Raw genomic sequence first — 16553 nt, 5'->3', positions numbered from 1 at the left:
TTTATTAGATGGGAGGATTAGATAGGATAGAGGCCTGGTGCACGGGTGGAGGCTGGCTGGTTTGCCCTGAAGGATCTCCCAGATCAGGGTGGGGGTTCCCTTGGGGTGTGGGGTAGCCTGGGTGAGGGGCCTGTGGTGGTTTGCAGGCTGGCCACACCCCCTGGTGACCCAAGCAGAGGCCCTGGTATCTGGGATTTATTTATTTTCTATAATTGAAACTTTGTAGCCTTGAGTGGAGCCAAGCCTTCTGCTCGCTCCGTGGCTGCTGCCATTTTTGTTGGGATTTATATATCTTCTATAATTGAAACTTTGTAGCCTTAAGCAGAGGCCATGGCAGGCCAGGGCGGGTGGAAAGCTTGGCTTCCTCCATTGCCAGGGAAACCCAAGCCTCCTGCTCTCTTCGTGGCTGTGGCCATCTTGGTTGGGTTAATTTGCATACTCGCTCCTGATTGGCTGGTGGGCTGGCTGGTGGGTGTGGCAGAGGTATGGTCAATTTGCATATTACTCTTTTATTAGATAGGATTGCAATAGTGCTTAAACTTAGGATGTCTGTATTCTCCTTTTCTGTGAAAATAACACCATAAAAATGTTAACATATCTAGTTAGAATATGCTCACATGAAGCCAAGAAATCATAATTGTATTAATTTAATAAGGTAATATTTGTTGAAATCATACTTATAGTTTCATTTTTTTTTAAGTTTGATGATACTTCATTTTCAGAGTGAATTTTACTTTATTAATGAAAGAAATGAACTTGTTAGAATTTAAACTTAAGTTTATACTATATATATGTAAATTTTGGAGTAATTTTTATATATTATTTGTTACTTAAATTTTAAGAGTTTTTAGTTCTTTTATTTGGATATTTTGAGTATAGCAGTCTGTCAACCAAATTTAGTTTAGGAATAACTGTTTTATAATCATATATCAAAATTTTAAAGGTCATCATCTTTTTACATATAGACAGTTCAATTCAGTTTTTGTAAATTAAACTTTTGGACAGGAATTACTGTTCAGCCTCCCATAGATACTGTGGATAGGTTTGTGAGATGGAGCACAAAACATCAGTTTACACTCAACTTCTCTCAATATTCAAGGATGGAGGACCAGAACGAATGTTTTCTTAATCTCACTGATTTTGTTTAGTGAAAAGGTCAGAGTTATTGAAGCGTTTTGCCAAATTTGGAAAAACAAAGCTGGGAGAGTGCAAGTGCAAACATTACATTTCAAGTGAATGGTGGCTGTGTTTAAGACTTTGAGGAGAAATACAATATGCAGAGGATAAAATGTGTGGAAGTGTCAATCTAAGGTGAATCACAGTGGTTTAGTATTTCCTAAAAAATTGATGAAGGTCATTTAGAAGTCTTACCTCCCAAGAGGTTACAGATATGGTTTGTTTTGGAACTGTATCTCTCCAAGTCTTTGTTAAACATACTATATATAATTCTAATGTTTTTTCCCTAGTCTTTATATTTCATGAGTCCTTGATGTTGTCACCAAAAGTTAGTGTGACAGAAACTGCAAGCTGTTGACCATAATCTCTTCTCTTACCCCATAATAGTTAGAGCTGTGGATGCCGGGTTCGTTATCCATTATCCTTTGCACTTAAGTGACTAAATTCTCTTCGATTGACCACTTCTAGGCCTGGCCTATAAAAGCTCCTCACATGAACTTCTCCATCCTGCCCCCGCCCCACATTGGTTGATAATAATGGCAGTCATCATCACCCTGGATCTTTGATGAATGTGTGAATCAGAACTTCCTGCTCCACCCACCCCCCTTAAATAGTCCCATCCCACCCCGCAGACCTAGCATGTCCTTTCTGGAATGAACACATTTCTGTTGTGTTTGAATAATTACATTTGAGGAATTTAGCCCATCCTATCTAATATACTAGATAAAGAAAGGATTAATTGGTGAAGGCCTCGAATTTTGAGAAAGAAAATAATTGCTTTTTGTTTGTTTATAAAATTTTTTATTCAAGTAGTCACCATACAAGGTTATATTAGTTTCAGTTGTACAACCTAGTGACTCAACATTTTTATATGTCTTACAGTGTGATCACCACACTAAGTCTAGTAACCATCTGTCACCATGCAAAGTAATCATAATATTATTGACTGTGATCCCCTTCACTTTTTCATCCATCTCCTCAGCCATCTTCCCTTTGGCAACCACCAGTTTGTTCTCTGTTTTTGTTTTATTGTGTTTGTTCATTTGTGGTTTTTTTAAGATTATACATATAAGTGAAATTATTCAGTATTTGTCTTTCTCCGACTTATTTCACTTCTCAAAATACCTTCTGTATTGATCCATATTGTCACAAATGGCAGGATTTCATTGTTTTTTGTTGCTGAATGATATTCCATTATATGTATTACTAGAGGCCCGGTGCATGAAATTCATGCAAGGGGCTCGGCCTTTGCAGCCCTGGCTGCCTCAGCCGGCCCTCTCATCCCCGGCTTCATCTGGAAGGTCACCCAGATGGTCGTCCGGACGGTCGTTCTGCTGTTCGGTCTAATTAGCATGTTAGCTCTTTATTATATAGGACTAGAGACCCGATGCATGAAATTCGTACAAGGGGCTTGGCCTTTGCAGCCCCGGCTGCCTCAGCCGGCCCTCACAGCCTGGCTTCGTCCGGAAGGTTGCCCAGATGGTCATCGTCCGGAAGGTTGCAACAACCGGTCATCGGTTGTTCTGCTGTTCAGTCTAATTAGCATATTAGCTCTTTATTATATAGGATAATGTGTGTGTGTGTAAGCATGTGTCACATCTTTATCCATTCATCTAATGATGGAGGAAAGTGGTTGTTTTTTTATAATGGTGAATTAAGTTTCAGCTGGACTGATCTGTATTCTCCTGGTATGAGAATTCAGCTGACCACCCATCTGTAAGTTCAACCTCTCCATAGACAGACACTAAGACAAATAGGAGAATATAAGTTTAAGATTAATTGGCAATTGGCCATTGTTAATGTAACTGATCCTGTGATTTAGCCCCAGTCTTATGGATTCCTGTCTGATACCCCAGTGGCTTTATGCCAATATCTAATGGACAACAGCTCTTTCTGAACTCTGGTTCCTCTTGACGTGGTCTACTCATCTCTTCTTTGAAAAATGGATTTAAGCCAATTTGCCTGCTGCTTGAACCTCTGGGTATCCCCTATATCCCTGGCTGAGATCCATAGTTTGAGTCTTGTACTTGGTTCAGGATTGAGTCAAATAAATCACATGCTACCTCTTCTATTCCTTTCTGTTCTGGCTTCTGTCCCCTCTACTGCTGCCCCTCCTGCAATTTTCCTTGTAGCCAAAGGGTAATCTACCAGATTTGAGCTGCTTTCAAATTATGTTTGTTTGCTTTTCTCCAACAATAACCTAGGACCTTTTCTATGTTGTAACTCCCAGTCTTCATTCAAATTTGAAAAGTTGTATTCGCCTCTTTTTGGCTTTCCCTAGTTCATCTAATCTAATAAAAGGATAATATGCAAATTAACCATCACTCCATCACAAAGATGGAAGCGCCCATAGCTGCTGGGGCGGACACAACGCAGGGCTGGGGGCGTGCTCCCAGCGGTCACTGCGGGGCTCAGAGCACAACCCCACCCCAGCAGACACAACACAGGGGGGCCTCTGCGCATGAGCTGCAGAGGAAACACCTTTTCTTTTTTTTTTCTTTTTTTTTTTTTAGTTCGTGTCTTTTCGTGTCTTTTATTAACCCAAATACAATTACTTGTCTTCTGGTTTGTTGAAGCAATAGGTCAGACAACATTTGCCACAGTAATGTCTGTCAAAGTGTCTGGCCATAAAAACTCCAGCACCACATTCATCTGAAGGACACTCGACGAAGACGACTGATTTTGCCATTCTCATCCACTTCGTAGTATTTCAGGACAGCCAGCTTAACCTTCTTTCTCTTATGCTTGTTCTTCTTGGGAGTGGTGTAAGACTTCTTCCTTTTCTTGGCACCACCCCGAAGTCTCAACACAAGATGAAGCGTGGACTCCTTTTGAATGTTGTAGTCAGACTAAGTACACCCGTCTTCCAGTTGCTTGCCAGCAAAGATCAGTCTTTGCTGATCAGGAGGAATTCCTTCCTTATCCTGGATCTTGGCCTTTACATTTTCTATCGTATCCGAGGGTTCAACCTCGAGAGTGATGGTCTTCCCCGTGAGGGTTTTCACGAAAATCTGCATCTTGGCAGCGACTCCACTGCAGATGGCGGATTGGAAAAGCGGAAACACCTTTTCTGACCACTCATTGGCTAAGCTCCCTGTACGCCACCACTCACAGTGTTCTTGGTAACTTGGGTAATAAGAATCCAAGAAGATGATCTAGGATTTTTCTACTATACTCATGGAGGAAAAAACTAAGGTCCACTGCTGGAGGGGCTAAGAAATGTCATATCCTACCCTAGCCTGTTTGGCTCAGTGGATAGAGCTTCGGCCTGCCGACCGCAGGGTCCGGGTTCAATTCTGATCAAGGGTATGTACCTAGGTGGCAGGCTCCTCCCTGGCTGGGGCCCGGGTCAGGGCTCATGCAGGAGGCAACCAATCGAAGTGTTTCTCTCACATTGATGTTTCTTTCTGTCTCTCCCTCTCTCTTCCAAGCTCTCTAAAAATCAATGGAAACATATCCTCAGGTGAGGATAAGAAAGAAAGAAAGAAAGAAAGAAAGAAATGTCATATCCTATGAAAGACATATCTGAAAATGCCTAAAGAAAGTTGTAATTTTTTCGTGGTGAAGGGACTGGAGTCCGTGTTGATAAAAACACCTTGGCAGCTGTGGTGGCTGGCAGTGGCAGCAGCAGCGGGGTGATGGGGCTGGCACCTTCCCCTGATCAGCCCAGTCACCTCTCGCAGAGGAAGGCCAGACTGCGCCTTAGGCAGGCCTAAGCTGTCAGTAGGATATCCCCTGAGGGCTCCCACAAATTTCGTACACCGGGCCTCTAGTACAATTATAAGTTTCTCACCAGGTTGCTGTGCATTTATTCTTGTTACTAGAGGCCAAGTGCACGGAATTCATGCACGAGGGGGGGGTGTCCCTCAGCCCGGCCTGTACCCTCTCCAATCTGGGACCCCTTGGCAGATGTCCGACTGCCGGTTGAGGCCAGATCTCATAATCCCTCTCACAAACCGGCAGTCAGACATCCCTCTCTTAGTCCTCTCCTAACCGGCAGTCAGACATCCCTCTCTTAGTCCTCTCCTAATTGCTCACCTGCCTGCCTGATTGCCCCAACCGCTTCTGCCTGCCAGCCTGATCACCCCCTAACTGTTCCCCTGCTGGCCTGATTGACATCTAACTGCTCCCCTGCAAGCCTGATCGCCCCCAACTGCCCTCCCCTGCTGGCCTAATCGCCCCCAACTGCCCTCCCCTGCCAGCCTGTTCACCCCCAACTGCCCTCCCCTGCAGGCCTGGTTGCCCCCAACTGCCCTCCCCTACCTGCCTGGTCACCCCCAACTGCCCTCCCCTGCAGGCCTGGTTGCCCCCAACTGCCCTCCCCTGCTGGCCTATTCGCCCCCAACTGCCCTCCCTTGCTAGCCATCTTGTGGTGACCATCTTGTGACGGCCATCTTGTGACGACATCGTGCAACGCCACCTAGGCTTTTATTATATGGGATTTCTATAGTCAAAGGTTAGAAGGACTTATCAATTTCATTCATTTTTTTTAAGATATTATAGAAGCAAAAATTAATCTTTATTGTTGAAAAGAATGGGTAATGTCAACCTATAGAAATTAAAAATTTTTCTTAATGAACATGATTTCTATAACTCCTGTCAGTCTCTTCCCTGGGTTCACAAATTGTACTTTATCACTTTGGAAAAGCTTGTTTTTTAAGCACATGATATTGAATCTATCTATCTACTAGTATATAAAAGGCTATTATGCAAAGTGTCCCCTTGGGAGTTCGACTGGGAGACCAGGAGTTCAATCACTTGCTATGACATGTTCTAACCAGCAGGCGGCAGTGTGGAACATGGTGGGTGACTAGTGGCGGTGGCGGGGTGCTGAGCGAGTGAGGGAAGGAGGAGGCGGGGGGAACCATGCATTGGTAGTGCGTGGGTGGTGAGGGAAGGAAAAGGCAGGGAGGCGGGGAACCTGATTGGCCCTGATCGCCAGCCAGGCCTAGGTACCCTACCCGTGCACGAATTTTGTGCACTGGGCCTCTCTTTTATAATAGACTTCCACTTTATCAATTAATGTTTTAACAACTACATGGATATAATTCAGGTTTTTGACTTTCAGGTTAACTTTCCCATTCATTTTAGATACATTATACTTTCTGATGAGTTTTTATTGGCAATTTGTGATGAAAAAAGTATCATTTACTGAGATAGTATATACTATTGAAAGATATTTAGGTTAATTTTATGCTTCAAAAATTAAAATATATAATGGATTTAGGTAAGCAAAGAAAGTATTAAAGTAGATCAGCCAGTGAATATAAGTGTACTTAACCTGCTCCTTATAATATAAGGCTTATACCCACATATTCATGCCAGTGTGCTCGAGGTAAATGGCTATGCATATACTTAAAAGCCTCAGAACATTGATGTGATACAAGATCATTGTCATGTGTAGGCAAGACTGCCAAGAGGGTTCATAAACTGGTTTGAATATCATTTTCCACCTTTATTGATTGATTGTTGGTTTCTGAATGTTCATAACAGTGATGTTAACACTTCAGAAGGTTTAGATTTATTCAAACTTTGGAAAATTCAAAGGCATATCTGAAACTTTTAAAGGTCTGAGTTCCTACTGACATTTGGTAGACTGCTGACCTGATGCTGTCCCCTTCCTCAAAGATTCTAGTATGTCAGGTCAGATATTCTCAGCTGAACTTCATGGACTGCTGCTCCATGTCTGCCTCCTAAAAAAACCGTAAAGTTTAACTTGATTAGAACTCCACCACAGTAAAAAAAAATTATCAAATTCGCCATTTGTGCTCTCATTAGTTAAGAAAATAGTCTATTCATAAACTATAGGGAACGAAGCATGTAAATTATGGAAGGTTTGAAATTAGTTAGGAGTGATTAAACCAAGCTCACTTATTCATATTTTTCCCTAAAACATGTAAGGATGTAATCTTACAATTGATTAGTTATTTTATAATTGATTCATTTGTATTAAGTAGGCACACTGTATTCATTCATTCAACCAAGTATCTGTTGAATGAATGAATAAATTCACATTAGTTCATTAGTTGAAATTCATCTTGGAAACTAAAAAAGCTCAAAGGTAATATAATTCATAGAGTTTTGTTCACTAACTTTTGAGTTTTTCTTTGGGGATTTCTGTTTATGCTTCTACTTGCCCAACACATTTTAATTTTGGTTTGAGGACTCTATTTATGTTTCTATTCTGGTAAAAAGGTAAAGAAACAAGAGGACCAAATGATCTCTAAGAACAATTCTAACTCTAAACTCATTTATTTTTGGTGAACAAAGGAGACTAAGTAAACACCCATTCCTAATTTAAGGTAGAAGATAATTATCAAAACCAATAGCAAACATTGCATTTAATGGCAATTCATTGGAAGCATTCTCTTCAAAACATGGAACAAGATAAAGATAAGCATGCTTAATATTACTGATACTATTCAACATCATTTTTAGAGACCTAAACCTTTAGTAGGTATGGCAATGAAAATGAGATATAAATATTATAAAGGATAAGCTACATATCTGTCACTATTTTGAAAGAACTTACGGTTCTCTACTTAGAAAATCCAAGAAAAAGTTATTAAATTACTGAAGGAATTTAGTCAGGATAGTTGGATACAGAGCAAATATACCAAAGTCAGTCACTTCACCATGGAACCTTTTTCCAGTGGAACCTTTTATTCCTATTACATTTCAATTGGTTAGAGGGAGAACAATTAATTGAAATGTAATAGTAATAAAAGGTTCCATTCCCAAGTCACAATTACACAGAAACTATACAAGGTATAAGAGTAAATCTATAACAAATATCTAAAACTTGTGAAGAAAACTGAAAAACTTTACTGAAAGACATAGTTGGAGACCTGAATAAATGGACTTCCACGTTCCCAATTTGGAAAAATCAGGTCTTCCTAAATTATACCAAAATTCAATGTCATTCCACAGAAAACATCAGTAAGTTTTTTTTAAATTTGACGCATTGATTTTGAAGTGTATTTTGAAGAAAAAATGCATTTCAATCGCCATAAATATTTTAAAAGGATTGCCAAATAAGATGGCATTTTGCTTTACTAATATCAAATACATAACCAAAAGCTGTAGTCATTAAAACACTATGGCCCAGCCACTGTGGCTCAATGGTTGAGCATCAGACCCATGAACCAGGAGGTCAGGGCACATGCTTGGATAGCAGGCTTGATCCCCTGTATGGGGGTGCAAGAGGGAGCTAATCAATGATTCTCTCGTATCATTAATGTTTCTATCTCTTCCTCCTCTCTCTCTGAAATCAATAAAAACATATTTAACAAACAATAACACTATGATATTTGAGTAGGAAGAGGCAAATAAGTCAGTGGAAGAGAATAGAGAACATCAAAACCTACCCAAGTATTGATTTCCTGTTATGCTCTTTATCCCATCCCATTCTCCCACCAGGTAAGCCAAATTATCCTACTAGATGATAACTAGACTGATCTAGGATCAGGCGAGTTTAATGGGATTTCATGAGAAAATTGGTTTTTACTTTTTACTAGACCTGTTTCATTTCAGCAGTGCCAATGTGTGTTATTACACTACTAGAGGCCCAGTGCATGAATTCATGCACGGGTGGGGTCCCGAGGACACTATCGGCCCTCTGAGCCGGCAGTGGGATGCCCTTGCAGGCCCAGAATCCAGATCCGTCCCGCTGACATTCGCCCAGTTGTTGGGAGCCACCTAGTGGCCGCTTTTATATCCTTTCTTCCTGTGGAGCATCTAGGGAGGGGAAGTGGCCGTGGAGCCCGAAGCCGACTTCCAGGAGGCCAGTGGCGCTGTTCCATCAGTGCCTGGCCCGTTCTCTGGAGATTGGACATGATGGACTACTGAGGGAGGGAGTAGCTGCTGCCAGGTTGGTGGGCCACTGGGATGAGTCTGTCAGCTGAGCTGCGCTCCCACTGTGGGAGTGCACTGACCACCAGGGGGTAGCTCCTGCATTGAGCATCTGCCCCCCTGGTGGTCAGTGCGTGCATAGTGACCAGTTGACCAGTAGTTCTAGTCGTTACAGTTGTTTTGTCCTAATGGTCACTTAGGCTTTTATATAGTATACTAGAGGCCCAGTACACGAAATTCGTGCACGGAGGGTGTATGTGTGTATCCTTCAGCCCAGCCTGCACCCTCTCCAATCTGGGACCCTTCAAGTGATGTCCGACTGCCCGTTTAGGCCCGATCCAAATGCCCGGACATCCCTCTCACAATCCAGGACTGCTCCCAGCCACTCGCCTGCCTGCCTGCCTGATTGCCCCTAACCACTTCTGCCTGCCAGCCTGATCACCCCCTAACCACTCCCCTGCCAGCCTGATCGACGCCTAACTGCTCCCCTGCCAGCGCAATTGCCCCAATCCCTCCCCTGCAGGCCTGGTCACCCCTAACTGCCCTCCCCTGCAGGCCTGGTTACCCCCAACTGCCTTCCCTTGCAGGCCTGGTCCCTCCTAACTACCCTCCCCTGCTGGCCTGATCACCCACAACTGCCCTCCCCTGCCGGCCATCTTGTGGCGGCCATCTTTGACCACATGGGGGCGGCCATCTTGTGTGTGGGAGTGACAGTCAATTTGCATATTACCTCTTTATTATATAGTATAGATATGTAGATGTGATATAGTACACTAAATTGAGCATAGGCATTGGAGGAAGCAAGAAGAATGCAGTAGCAGAAAGCCCTTTTAAGCAACCGGCTCTCCGACATCCCCCAAGGGGTCCTGGATTACGAAAGGGTGCAGGCCAGGCTGAGGGACCCCACTGGTTCATGATCGGGGCCGGGGAGGGATGCAGGAGGTTGGCTAGCCAGGGAGGAACCGCGGGAGGGCTCCAGGGCATGTCCGGCCCGTCTTGCTCAGTCCGATCGGCCAGACCCCAGCAGCAAGCTAACCTACTAGTCAGATTGTCTGCCCCCTGGTGGTCAGTGCACATCATAGCGAGTGGTTGAGAGGTCTTAGCATAACTTTAGCATATTATGCTTTGATTGGTTGAACGGATGACTGGATGACCAGATAATTAGCATATTAGGCTTTTATTATACAGGACTAGAGGCCCGGTGCACGAAATTCATGCACAGGGGGGTGTATCCCTCAGCCTAGCCTGCACCCTCTCCAATCTGGGACCCCTTGAGGGATGTCCAACTGCCCATTTAGGCCCGATCCCTCTCATAATCCAGGACTGCTGGCTCCCAACTGCTCGCCTGCCTGCCTTCCTGATTGCCCCTAACCACTTCTGCCTGCCAGCCTGATCACCCCCTAACTACTCCCCTGCCAGCCTGATTGATGCCTAACTGCTCCCCTGCCAGCCTGTTTGCACCTAACTGCCCTCCCCTGCAGGCCTGGTCACCCCTAACTGCCCTTCCCTGCAGGTCCGGTTGCCCCCAACTTCCCTCCTCTGTAGGCCTGGTCACCCCTAACTGCCCTCCCCTGCAGGCTTGATTGCCCCCAACTGCCCTCCCTTGCAGGCCTGGTCCCTCCCAGCTGCCCTCCCCTGCTGGCCATCTTGTGGTGGCCATCTTTGATCACATGGGGGCAACCATCTTGTGTGTTGGAGTGACAGTCAATTTGCATATTACTCTTTTATTAGATAGGATCATATGCTTCCCTTTTAATCTGGGAAACAAACCATTTCCAAATTCTTCCCCAGACCTTCTTTTAAGGTGGTGCTAAATTGACCTGTGGTCACTTAATGCTGTTATCAAAAATGATGGTTACTTTTGCTGAGAACATAGTGTGTAGAATTCATGCAGTAAAGTTTTAATGAAAACCTTTAACTATACTTTGTAGATTTCTTCTACCATTCTCAGGTAGTTAAAGAATACAATATTATTCTACAGTTCTGCCTATTTTCTCTTACTTAGGATGGGTTAGGCAAAAATCACAGGCCATTATTGTAAAATTTTAGGGAAGAAGAGCGTGTTTGAAAAGGTAGTGGAGGTGACTGCTGTGAAACATGAGAGGGAGAACAGCAGGATTTGCTAATTGATTGTTAGAAGTGAAGGAGGAGGAGGAGTTGCCTGCATTAGCTCCTAGAAGGGGGATCACATTACCAACTGCAGTGGTCCAGCAGGTTTGGTGTGCTGGGACACCTGGTAGACTGAGCCTAAGGAAGGGCAGCTCAGTGAGAACACACAGGCAGTCATGAGCACCAAAAGGTCACAGAGCAAGCCCATATTAGGCCATAGCAAACGTCGACGGTACAGGCAAAAATTGTGGTTCAGGAGTTAGACTGAGGCATGGCTTCAGAAGCTGGTGCAAAAACAGCTTCACAGGGAGAGGTCCTCTAGGAAATGCACTGGAGAAGAGGTGTCTGGGCCCATGGAGGCCTAAGGAAAGGCCTAGCAAGAAGCAGCAGGAATGTAATTTGTGATCACAGGCAAGATTGGGTTCCCTGCCCTGGGATATAAGTGTAAAGGGGACTTAGGATAGTAGACTGATCCCTGAGGAGTGTTCAGGGACATTACTGCCCATTCTTGATACTGAGTTGTTAATTGTCTCACTTCTCACCCTTGGCAGAGCGAAAATAATTTCCAAATTCCTATGGCTTACCTGAGCACTGTTATTAATGTACTGCTGAGCTGCTTGCCTCTAGTACCAGGTTGCTTTATCTCTCTGAAGCACTATTTCAAGAATCTCCCTAAAGCCATTTGTTTTCTGTCAGATTAAATTCCAGTGCTTTACTCTAGAATTCAGAGATTATTGTCTGTCTTTTTCTATGAATGCAAATCCTATGCTCCAGGAAGATTATTACTAATTTACTATGAAGTAGTATACACTTATTAAAAACGATCTACTGAACTATTTAATGACTTGGGAAAATGGCCCTGATCTATAATAATAAAAATGTAATATGCTAATTAGACCAGAGAGCCAAATGACCTTCCGGACGTCCTTCCGGACGACCTTCCAGACAAAACCGGGGCTGTGAGGGCCAAGGCAAGCCACCGCAGCTGCGAGAGCCAAGCCCCTTGCACGAATTTCATGATCGGGCCTCTAGTATAGTAATGAGTTAAGAAGATGAGATTACTGAACAGTATAGTATAATCCCTTTTTTTGCCAAAAAAGAAAACAAAAAATTATACCTATAAATTTCTGAAGTTATGTCTTCTAAATTATATACAATAATTATGTCACTTTTATAATCAGGAAAATAATCTTTCCATTAAAAAATTAATTTGTTATAGTTAGTTCAGAGAAAATAAGTAACAGTGGACAGTTATTTATATACAGGGTAAAGACTGCAAATTAAGGAAAACAGAAGAGACTTCCTTCCCCCGCTACACACACTTCTTCTAATTCTGTTCATCTTAACCCTAGAGAGAATTCAGAATGACTGCTGGTAGTAACTATGCTATAGTGATCTAGAGTTAGCAACTTTAGTTCTAATGTAAGTACTGCCACTAAATGGTTTCCTTAGTGGTAGCCATGAACACCCTGTCAGGGTTTCACTTTTTAAAGAAAATTAATAACTACAATGAGTAAGTTTCTAATTAAATAAATATGCCTATAGTAAGAGTGCATAGTAGGCATTCTACCTTTAGAATAGTGATTTTCAACCTGTGTGCCACAAGAATTTTTAAAACATGCAATATCTGACCTCTTTTCCCTTAGATTGTCACATAAAAAAAAAAAATGATGACAGCTCAACAATAGCCTTCTGGTGTGAATGAATCAAAGTTATACCTATTTTTTTTTGTCAGATAGGCAAAAATATATTTTTTGGTGTGCCACAGATTTTAGTAACTAATTTATGTGTACCATGAGATGAAAAAGGCTGAAAATCACTGTTCTAGAGAAACTATTAGCTCAAATTTAATGTTCTTTAAGACTAAAACGGAAGAAATAAATTACAACTCCTTCAAAGTTCCAGTTTAAAATCTTCAGGCCGTTAACAACATTCATTGTAGGATCTTTGAAATATTAATTCATTTATACTCATGTGGACAGTTAATTTATAAAATAATTCAGTTCTTCAGAAGACAATATTTTCAAATTTTCATTTACTCTGTTAATTCACTTTTAGCACAATTAAAAGCATTTACAGTCTAAAAGGAGATGTTATTTCACATAGTTGAAATTTTTTTACTTTCTTTAGGTTGCTATTGGCAGAACAGACCTTGAAGACTTAGACCTAGACCTCTATGCTACATCTCGGGAAAGGCGGTTTCGTTTGTTTGCCTCTATAGAATGTGAAGGGCAGTTATTCATGACTCCGTATGACTTTATTTTGGCTGTTACAACAGATGAGCCCAAACGTAAGTATATTTTTAAAAATACCTTAATAATTTTATAAGATTTTTTAAAAATCTCTAGTGTGGAGCAGTATAAGTTTTTCAGAACAACTAACCAAGTAATGTATTTCAGAAGACATTATGCTATACAGTGTTACCAGACTAATAGTTCTTATAAACTCGTATTGGTATCTTTTCTCTTTTCAGGATTTTTCAGTTGTTCCCTCTTTCTCAGTACATTAAGCTTAAACACCACCTTCACTCTATATATTCTTTATAACTTCATATTATTTAAACTTATATTCTGCCTAGTCAATTTTTAAATCCAGCCTAAACAGAGTAGTTCAGAGGACTGGCTTTGAAGTTAGACCTGGGCAAGAATTGTGCCTATATCTTTTATATTTGTCATGGCTCCTGCAGTATAAATATAGGCTGATTGTTTTTCACCTTTACATGTGCTGGGCAGTAGCTCTCAGACTTTTTGGCAATATATACATTTCTGAAAACTTTAATATCTGACTTAATAAAGGATAGTTGGATTCTCATATTTGCTTTTGTATTCAATATGTTGCAATATGTTGTTTTTCATGAAGTATGTGAGCAAAATCTGCCTCACAGATATAAAAGTAGCAAAAGTATATTGAAATTAGACTGGTGATTAAACCTTGGCATTCATTTAGTAGCTTTGAGAACTTGGTTAACTTATTCAGTCTTTTGTTTCCTCATTTAAAAAGCTAAAAATGAAAACATCCTCGTGAGGTTTTCTGAGGATTGAATATATCAGTTGTACTTAGTGTAATACCTGACACATAATAATCCTATATAATAAAAGCGTAATATGCAAATCAACCAAAAGGCGAAACAACAGGTCAGTGGGGGGCGGGGCCGGCGAGCAGGCGGTGCCAGGCCAGCCAAGGCACGTGCCAGCAGGCAGAGGGAGGGGATGGCGATGGGGGGGGCGGCGACCAGCAGCAGCAGAGGGGCGATTGGGGGGGCAGGGCCAGCCGCTCACTGGCCGTCCGCTGATCGGCCCACCGGTCGCCTCCCACACACAGAGGGAGGCCAGACTGCGGCTTAGGCCCACTCCCCTAAGCCATCAGTAGGACATCCCCTGAGGGCTCCCAGACTGCAAGAGGGCTCAGGCCGGGCTCAGGGACCCCCCTCAAGTGCACGAATTGTCATGTACCGGGCCTCTAGTTGCTTAATAAATGTTAGTAGATATAGTCACCATCATTATCACTTGAATTCGTAACCATGATTTAAAATTTTTTTAATATAATTTTATGGTGATATCAATAGAAAAAAAGGTATCATGTGTAAACATTTGCTCAATAATTATAGTACAAGTAAATATCAATTGAGGTATACATCTGATTGTTGTTGAGTATAATTTTGTGTTTGAAATTGAGAAAATTTCTTATTTGACCTACTTAAATGGAACCTAAAAGGTGAATTTCCCTTCTAGAACTAAAATAAGTAATTATTTATTCTCATATAGCTTTAAATATTATTTTAATTTTAGTTTTAAAAGATGTATTATTAAAAAATTAGACATAACATACATAAAAATATTAAAAATACAATGAATAACAACCTATAGCTTTAAGAAATAAAATATATCCAATAGAATTGAAGTCCCTTTTCATCCAAGTTATATTTATATATGTAGTAACTTCATATTAAATAAGGAGTTTAGAAAATCAGAAAATCCTTTGAAGAACAATCTTAATGGCTCTTTAGTCTTTATAAGAAAAAGCTAATAATATTGGACATGGTGACATATCCGGCAGAATGAATATGTCTTTTGTGAATAATTTACCCTGGAGATTTCATAAACCCTACAAAACTCAAGAGTATTTCTAACTTCCTCTTTTGATAAATAGCTTCTGAACATTACATCAGAGCATGTGCATGTACTTTTGTGCCATTTATTTTTCTTCTTTTTTTATTGCTATATTTCAAAAGCAACAGAGTATTATTTACATTGTTCTGCTCATTATGAAAAGGAGGATGTCTTTACAAGTGAATGTATATAGTATCATAATTAAGGTTAAATGCTGAATTCAACTTTATAGGCCTATGATTTTAATCACTTGATTACATGTTTGTATAAACTGTCTTGGGTAAAGAAAGGATGTTGTTTCTACATAGAGAAGAAATCTATCTGCCTAGAAATCAGTTTGCTAAATTTTAGAACATACTTCCTTTGGATCTTAAGATGATGTATTGATTAAGAAAAAGAAAGTTATATAGCAAAAAAATGCCTATCTTATAATCTTGAATTTGATATATTGTTTACATTAACTATGGTTAATTACATAGAAATAACAACATTGCCATGAGGGGATATTATTGGTTGTCCTTATTGTAATGTAGCTAAGATACTTAATATTTACCAGTTCCTAATTCAGCTGTTTAATAGGACTTAATCCCATATAAACATGAACTTAGTCATTAGATATTCACAGTGTTCAAATCTGAGCAAAGGAAACAGCAATATGACTTACGTTTATTTCAATATTGTAAGATTTATAGTTTTCAAGATCTTTAGGATTGTGAAGAGGAATCAGAAAAAGAAAGTGATCACTGGTATTTTATTCAACTACGAGAGGCCCAGTACACAAATTCGTGCACCAGTGGGGTCCCTGGGCCTGGCCTGTGGGATCGGTCTGAAACTGGTTCTCCGATATCCCCCAAGGGGTCCTGGATTGTGAGAGGGCACAGGCCAGGCCAAGGGATCCCACTGGTGCACGATCGGGGCCAGGGAGGGACACGGGAGGTTGGCCAGCCAGGGAGGGACCGCAGGAGGCCTCCAGGGCATGTCCAGCATGTCTTGCTCAGTCCTGATCGGCTGAATCCCAGCAGCAAGCTAACCTACCAGAGCATCTGCCCCCTGGTGGTCAGTGCACATCATAGTGACTGGTCGACCAGTCGACTTGTCTGCCCCCTAGTGATCCGTGCGCATCATAGTGAGCACTTGAGCAGCCTTAGCATATAATTAGTATATTATGCTTTGATTGGTTGAATGGACGACTGGACACTTAGCCTATTAGACTTTTATTATATAGGATAATATTTTTAGGGGAGAAGAATGGAAAACAGGATGAGACTCCCTACCTCACATTACTTGCTCCCTCCTTCATCTCTTTTA

General features: G+C 41.5%; 1 protein-coding gene and 1 pseudogene across 3 annotated transcripts in view; one reads left to right on the top strand and one right to left on the bottom strand.

Moving 5' to 3' along the window:
- MICU3 (mitochondrial calcium uptake family member 3) overlaps positions 1-16553 on the top strand; it is a 99736-nt gene that overhangs the window by 16545 nt on the left and 66638 nt on the right. For both annotated transcript variants that reach the window (XR_013960295.1, XM_080662979.1), the window contains exon 2: positions 13267-13426. Coding sequence is in view for 1 of the 2 variants with exons in the window: in XM_080662979.1 (XP_080519105.1) it covers positions 13267-13426 (160 nt within the window). In the remaining variant the exon portion in view is untranslated. The remainder of the gene's footprint in view (positions 1-13266; positions 13427-16553) is intronic.
- Positions 3728-4231, bottom strand: LOC308245552 (ubiquitin-ribosomal protein eS31 fusion protein-like; annotated as a pseudogene). Its single transcript has one exon. The product of its transcript is annotated as a ubiquitin-ribosomal protein eS31 fusion protein-like (transcript).

This window comes from Plecotus auritus, assembly GCF_963455305.1.
Source record: "Plecotus auritus genome assembly, chromosome: 3".
NCBI lineage: Eukaryota > Metazoa > Chordata > Mammalia > Chiroptera > Vespertilionidae > Plecotus > Plecotus auritus.
Note: the sequence above shows the minus strand (reverse complement) of the source record. Positions and strands in the feature narration are given on the sequence as shown.